This window comes from Podarcis erhardii (assembly GCF_964252035.2).
Source record: "Podarcis erhardii genome assembly, chromosome: 7".
Lineage (NCBI taxonomy): Eukaryota > Metazoa > Chordata > Lepidosauria > Squamata > Lacertidae > Podarcis > Podarcis erhardii.
Genome location: NC_138511.1, coordinates 67,127,189 through 67,134,918, shown reverse-complemented (window position 1 = coordinate 67,134,918; position 7,730 = coordinate 67,127,189). Strand labels below are relative to the sequence as shown.

Here is a 7,730-nt window from a genome sequence, read left to right as displayed (position 1 = left end):
AAGAGCAAATGCCCTTTGCAACTAGTTCACAATTCATATCTCTGAGAACAAGATAATCAAGTGTGCTCAGATCTAAACATTTTCTTCATTATACAAGTAGGGGACAGGGAGGAACCCAGAGAACAATCCACTGATAACATGATCCACAAGCAGCAATGACAAAAAAAGGACTATGTGGCTATATTTTCTCCTCTTTGCCTTATGATGGTTCTGCAGAATACCATAATACATTATTTTATTCGTTATCCAGGAGTGGAGGCCTGATATTCTTTTGGCTTCAGGGTTGACTTTGGAAGCTAAGGACACCTTTGTTCTATCAATTCAACTTCCTTTAGTGCCATTTATAATCACATTAAAATTTTCATTGGCTTGAGTACAAAACAATTCAAATGTGGAAATTGGCTCTTCTGTGGCAAAACAGGTGGAAGAGACAAGAAGGTTGTAAAGGTTAAAGGTAAAGGACCCCTGGACAGTTAAGTCCAGTCGAATTCGACTATGGGGTATGGCACTCTGCTTGCAGGCCGAGGGAGCCAGCGTTTGTCCACAGACAGCTTTTCTGGGTCATGTGGCCAGCATGACAACCACTTCTGGCACATGGAACACCATGACGAGTGCCAGACCGCATAGAAACGCCATTTACCTTCCTACTGCAGCAGTACCTACTTATCTACTCGTGCTAGTATGCTTTCAAACTGCTAGGTTGGCAGGAGCTGGAGCAGAGCAACGGGAGCTCACCCCATCTGCAGATTCGAACTGCCAACCTAATGATTGGCAAACCCAAGAGGTCTATTAATTTCAGTGGACCTACTCTGAGTAGTTTAGTTGACTACAAAAAGTTGGTCCAGAGCTTACAGTAGAAAACCTAGGAAGTGGAGCACATAAAAGAGACAAGAGTGGTGTAGTAGATAGACAGTGTTGGATGAAAATGAGGGAAACCAGAGCTCAAATCCTCTGTTCAGTTATCCTCTGTAGACCCCTGAACTTCACTGCCACTAACATTTGATGGCTTTAAAGAGGAGCAAATTCATGGATGGTGTCTTAATCATGGACTACAGGTTTTGACTGTTTTAGGGAAACTCCAAGTCCAAAACATGATACCAGTTGCTGGGGAACAACAATAGAAGAGTGTTGCTGTTTTCATGCCCAGCTTGTGGGCTTTCCAACAGCATCTGGTTGGACATTGTTGGATTATTTGATCCAGCAGAGACCTTCTTAACTTCTCTCAGCTGCATCAACTAAATAGGAAAGCTGGTATGCAACTCCCAGAACTCCTGAAAGGGAAGGATGCAAATATAATACATTTTTTTTGTTTTAAGCTAGATTTATCAAGGTCTTAGATATTCAATGAGCTTGAACAATTATCCTCTTTTTTTGCCTGCAAGGTTTTGTTTTCATCCTCATGAAGTAGGAGGGAAATCTCTCTGTCTCTAAGGTAAGACTATATGGGTTGTAGCCAAGCCAACAAAGTTCTAATCAGAGTAGACCTATTGAAATCAATGGGCATAAGTTAGTCATGTCCATTCATTTCAATAAGCCTGTTTCTTAGTATGACTAACATTGGATACAACCCTATATTAATTTATTTAGTGACCTATCTTCTTCAGACCACTGTGTCTCAGAGGGGCTAACAATGTAAAATGCAAATAGCTTGGATCAACTAGACTAAGCTAGCTGCACTTACCCTCTGTTGAAATCTGTGGCACTTTAGCCACAACTTTTAAGTTTTCACATTGATTTCAATAAGGCCCAAATGTGACTAATTTGACAGTTTGGTACCTCTGTGCTATGGCTTTAGTTTAGAAATCAGAAATATGATGGCTTGCTCTGTATTGTATTTGTACTCAACCAAATATTTCTAACTATTTGAAATATTTCTAACAGTATTTGAAAATAATCCTTAATTTTATGTGTACACTGGATGTGGTGATTGACAGAATGCTGCAACTGGATAACCCTCGTTTATGTTCCAGGTAATAATTTCACAACTGGACCTAACGGTCAGGGGTCCCTTTACCTAATACAGTGGTACCTCGGGTTACATATGCTTCAGGTTACAGACTCCGCTAACCCAGAAATAGTCCTCATTTTAAGAACTTTGCTTCAGGATGAGAACAGAAATTGTGCTCCGGCGGCACAGCAGCAGCAGGAGGCCCCATTAGCTAAGTGGTCCTTCAGGTTAAGAACAGTTTCAGGTTAAGAACGGACCTCCGGAACGAATTAAGTACTTAACCCGAGGTACCACTGTAATTTCTTATTCTAAAGCCTAAGAATTATCTATGCTTGACCACAGATGAAGACTCAAAGCTGAAACATGTCTGTCCAATTAAGCAAAGGAGTACCCATTTTTAATTGGCATGTGCAGAGTACAGGAGTGCTTTAGTAATATGTGTTTGCCGTGTTTATTTCAGGTTATGGAATATTAAATATCTATTATTATGCTTTTAACTCCTTTTCAAGCACTTTATCCTTAACTCTCCTTCCCACCCCACATTGTACACTGTCTTTGCCTTGAGCACCATTTTCTGCCCTGGGTTCCTATGGGAGGAAAAGGGAGGGATATAAATGGAGTATTTATTCTTAATAGTAACTCAATGCAGCACTAAGCAGATTGCAGCATCAGCGCAAACATGTCTGCTTGCCTGAAGGAACAACCTGCCCTCTTCTCCCTCGTGTGCTGTTCTGGGGGTTCTCCTGACCTCCCAGAGCCATTTTGGGGAAACAAAAGGGGAGGGGGGGAAGCTCCATTACTATTATGTAGAAGGACAGAACACAAATTTAGCTACCAATTCACAAAGCTCTGTTAATACTGGCTTCACAGAGTTATGTAAATTTATAGCAGCTTTTAACCTGGAAAAGTGCTTTACTGTATTTCTTGTTGTTCTTTATCATGGGTAGGCAAACTAAAGCTCGAGGGCTGGATCCGGCCCAATCGCCTTCTCAATCCGGCCTGCATACGGTCCTGGAATCAGCGTATTTTTACATGAGTAGAATGCGTCCTTTTATTTAAAATGCATATCTGGGTTATTTGTGGGGCCTGCCTGGTGTTTTTACATGAGTAGAATGTGTGCTTTTATTTAAAATGCATCTCTGGGTTATTTGTGGGGCACAGGAATTCGTTTGTCCCCCCCCCTCAAAATATAGCCTGGCCCCCCCCCCCGCAAGGTCTGAGGGACAGTGGACCAGCCCTCTGCTGAAAAAGTTTGCTGATCCCTGTTCTTTATGAAAGTTGCTTATTACCATTTCCAACAGGGTCAAAGAAACTGACCTCATTTCAGAAATACAGAACTAGGAGTGAGGGAGATAGATTTATCCATATATTCTGTATTTTTTACCTGCCACTACCCACTTTTTCAACACTTGTAGATGTCATGAACAGGACTGATTTATAAATTCTTAGCAACATGGCAGGCACACTTTGGGGCCCTCAGGCAGAAGGTGTTAAAAGTTAAGGTAAAAACTCTTCCAAAATCAAGAACTGCTTACTTTTCTAATCTTCAAAGCAACAACTGTTTCCTGATTTTAAAACAGAAATCCCACGTATTTCCCTTTGGAAGTGCGCAGTCTCTTCCTTTAACCCAGGAGTCGTTTTTTTTTCCTTTTTAGAAATGCAATTTACATTTACGAAATCAATCCAAAATAGAAGTGTGGATGATCCCACTAGGCGGCCTTTTGGACCATTCAAAAATGAAAACCCTCACAAACATCTTACCAAGATTTAATGTACATTTATTCTTAACACGTGGAACATATAGTATAAAGATTTCATACTGAATAAATGATATTCATTAAGCCAAAAAAGGAAAAAAGGGAGGAATTTACATCAAGTTTTTTTTTTAGCTACATCGTCTGAAATACAAATATGCAGAATTCATCACTGAAAAATCTCAATTGTGTTTCTTCATCAGGAACTTCAACTGAACCTAGAACTTTTTCACACCTCGATTAGAAAGAAAAACAAAAAACAAAAAAACCCCAGGAAAAATAAAACTATAAGTTGATTGGCTGCTGAGACAGCAATGACTTTATACACAGAGACCTGTACAGCATCCTCCAGAGAGAGAAAGAGAGAGAGAAATAGAGAAAGAGAAAGAAAGAGAGAGAGAGAGATGTCTGGCAAGAGATTAAATAATTGGTGTCTCGCTTTTGCAGGTCATCAACTCGTTTAACTCGTCATACTATAAAGGGGTGCAGGGAGAACGGGAACAAAACTGCAAGGAGTCTGAGGGCATGTGCAATGTACAACGTCATATATATATACACACGTGGCAGCCATGAGGCTGCAGCTAAAGGTTAAAACCAGTTCTAAGAGGTGATCTCAGGGTTATTCATACAATCAAGGAGGAAGAGAGAAAGAGGTCAGGGTGTTGTAGGTTCACACATGATACTTTGGGGGGAAAGCCTTTTTTTCTCCTCAACATTAACTAAAAACATTTTTAAAAACTACAGCTTGCTGCTGATCCAGCTTTTTTTCTTCTTCAATGTGAGACATTATTACAGTATGTTTACAGTTTAAGGTGTACAGTACATGAAGTTCTACACTCTACTGCACAGGCCTCCATTGGACAAGGTCTGTTAACAACTGGTAGCTTCTTGGTTCCTGCAAGATTGTGAATGTACAACGATAAACCACACAAGAGTTCAGCAGTCACTTTTTTTGTCCTTCAGAGTTTACCATTAAAAACAGTTATGAAAGTAGCGCCTGTTGATGCGGTAACAGGACAAAGTTGTTTTCCCCAAACTCACTGTAAACAACAGCAACTTTGGTTAAAATAAAAAAAGTCTTTTTTTTTTTAAATGTAGGCAGAACTTTGTCTCCTTGAACAGGGGTTTAGGACAGATCTGAAGGGCAGAGGTGAGGGAAGGGGGAATATCTTTTTCCCCAAGGTAGAAGCAGGACAGCGCAGGGCAGACAGTGGATTCTGAGGTGGTTTTGCATAAATAAAGGGCAACAATCAGTTTCTAAGTCCTCCACTCACACACACGCACACAGGGGGTATAGGCATCCCACGGCTGTCATGACTGGCCAATTAAAAACAGTACATCACAAATAACTTGTGAAACCAACGAGTTCATCAGAGGTGACACGGAGATGTCCAACAGCCGTGACTCATATAACGTGAACTCAGAGTGGTTCTCGTCCACTTTGGCCAGGGCGAGCAGCGCTCGAGCTGCCCGACGCATCATGTCCACACTGGTCGGCTCAAAGGGAGGGTTCTGCATGTGCATCAAACTGGCTTGGCTCTGTTGAAACTGAGTGGCTGCCAGGCTGTCCTCCAAGAAGCCTAACAAGTTGCCAATGCTGCCCTTCTGCACAGCAATGGCTCTAGCTGCCAAGCTGTCGCCCTGCGCCAAGTTGGCCAGTAGTACCACAGCCATCTCCCGACACACCGGGTTCTTTCGGTCACTAAGGAAACGCACCATGGTGCTGTAGAGTTTCTCCAAGCGACTGAAGGGTGGCGTTGCAAGGATCAAATCCACATTGTTATCCTGGATGCTGAGTTTACTGAGGGTTTCCAAAACCAGTCTTTGAGGGGAGAGGACAGCATTAGGCCCCAGGGTTGGAAAAGGATCTTGGGCTTCTGCTGAAGGACACACTGCCCAATGGAGGAGTCCATCTAGGATAGGCAAACAGATGCTCTCAGGGTATGGTGAAAGGTCCAGCTGGCCAGAGATGTTGGCCAATGTGACCAAAGTGTTTTCACGCAGCATCTCCAAGCAGTCCCACCACCACTCCACTTTGTTGCAGCTCACTCCTTGGTCCTGCTCCTCTTCTTTCTCATATGTCAGTGGCGCCTGTTTGCGTTCTGGATGCTTATGGTGCAGGAGAATCAGTTTCCCTAAGATCAGCAGCAGACCAGGGTGTTTAGACATCTCAAAGTCATTGCCTGGCACAAATGATAAACTCCTGATGATGTTAGACACACAGATGCAACGTTTAGACAACGAATCCTGCCAGTCTAGAAGTGTGCAGAGGGGCGTCTCATCTTTACTGTGAGGTTCGTCCTCCAGGATTTGTATGTTTCTGTGGCTCTGAGCTGGACTAATGCCAAATGGGAATTTACCGCTTTCCTTTGCCACCTCCACATTTCTTACTCCCTCCTCCTCTGCCAATGAGCTGGGTCGTGCTGAAAGCATGTCATCCATGGTAGCCGTTATCCTTTTCTCCGGAGGACTGTCAGATGGAGGGGATACTCCCTCTCGGGTGACTGGGTTGCTCTCAGCTACAGAATGTTTTCGCAAAATAGAGTTGCAAGGAGCTCGCTTGTGAGTCAACGACAGCTCCATTTTGCTTTCAAAGTGGGTTTGAATGTGTTCAGTGGTGTCTCCCCCACCAATCCGCCAGTGCAGCAGCCCGCTCTCAAATTCCTGTACCCGGCCAAGTTTGTCAGAATAATCTACCACAAATGGGTCATTCTTCTGCACTATCTTGACTGGAAGCTTGTCAAATTTACTGACTAGCTTTTCCTCGTTGCTCTCAAGAGGCGCTGTGGCTTTATTTGCAAAGGCAGCCTCCTCCTCCCCTTCCTCTTCCTCCTCACAGTTAGGACTCTGTGGCTCCTCTTTATCCCCCTCTTCAGGAGGAGGACTCGAAGATTTGCTGACCCTCTCAGGATCCAATAGTGTTCTTTGCCCTGGATCTCCCACCTCATATTCCTTCAGGATTCCAAATATTTCTATCAGGCATCGTCGGAAATATTCCACTAGTAGCTCCAACAACCCAGGCAGCTGCAAGGGAACAGAACATGAAATAAGAAACTGCAACATTTTCTTACCCCTGAAGACAACTTTGGCCCAATTCGGACATAATGCCAAATCATAGTTCTCTCTCCCGTTTGTGTCAAAACCACATATTGTCATTACATCCAAACTGGAAAACTGCTTGAAAACCATGCTCAAACCTTTGTTTACAATTCTGGTTTGCACTTGCCCTAGAAACCAGGGTTTTACCATAGTTTGAATGACAAGTGCAAACCATAGTTTGCCAATTCAGACATAATGGAAAAATATGGCTTGCTGCAAACAAATAAGGGAGGGGAACAATCGCAGGACCCAATGGAAAAAGTAAGTGCACAAGTTCTAGGTTCATTCATGTAGCACCAAACCATAGTTTTATGTTACATCTGAGCCTAGTTTCAAACCTGTAAGTTGAAATGCATATGCTAAAATACAATCAAAATTTTCAATGTTAGTCTGTTGCACTAAAACCAGAGTGTCTTGAACAACCTTTAAAGAGTCAACAAATTTAATATAGCTTTTATGAATAAATGCCCTGTATATCAGGACCTCTGATAAAGTGGACTACGGCTTTTGTGGACTAATGCCCCAAGTAAATTGTTTGGGTCTTTGTATTTATTAACTCGCAAATCCTAACCCTAGTAGGTCCGGTGTTGTTATTGTTGTTGTTGTTTTGTCTTATCCACTCTTCACCATGTTTGTGAACCACCCTGATTGTTTGTGAACCGCCCTGAGACCTCCGGGTATAGGGCGGTGTATAAATTGAAATAATAATAATAATAATGATAATGATAATAATAATAATAATGCCCCAGCACTTAAAATTTCACCGATAAGAAAAAATTGTGTGCACTTACATCCAACAGTTAACATTCTGCACAGATACAGATACCAGTTAAGTAATGCAAATTTGTCTAGATTTACATACTTTATATCTTTATATAACTTTGTTACTTCTAGTCATACAGAGGAACAAGAAGCAAAGACAGGAAACT

At 42.2% G+C, this 7,730-nt stretch overlaps 1 protein-coding gene across 5 annotated transcripts in view; it reads right to left on the bottom strand.

Annotated features, from left to right (window-relative positions):
• Positions 1-3,705: 3,705 nt before the first annotated feature.
• ARID1A (AT-rich interaction domain 1A) overlaps positions 3,706-7,730 on the bottom strand; it is a 126,380-nt gene continuing 122,355 nt past the window's right edge. For all 5 annotated transcript variants that reach the window (XM_081868623.1, XM_081868625.1, XM_081868624.1 and 2 more), the window contains one exon: positions 3,706-6,726. In XM_081868623.1, the coding sequence (XP_081724749.1) occupies positions 5,014-6,726 (1,713 nt within the window). In that variant the 3' untranslated portion in view covers positions 3,706-5,013. The remainder of the gene's footprint in view (positions 6,727-7,730) is intronic.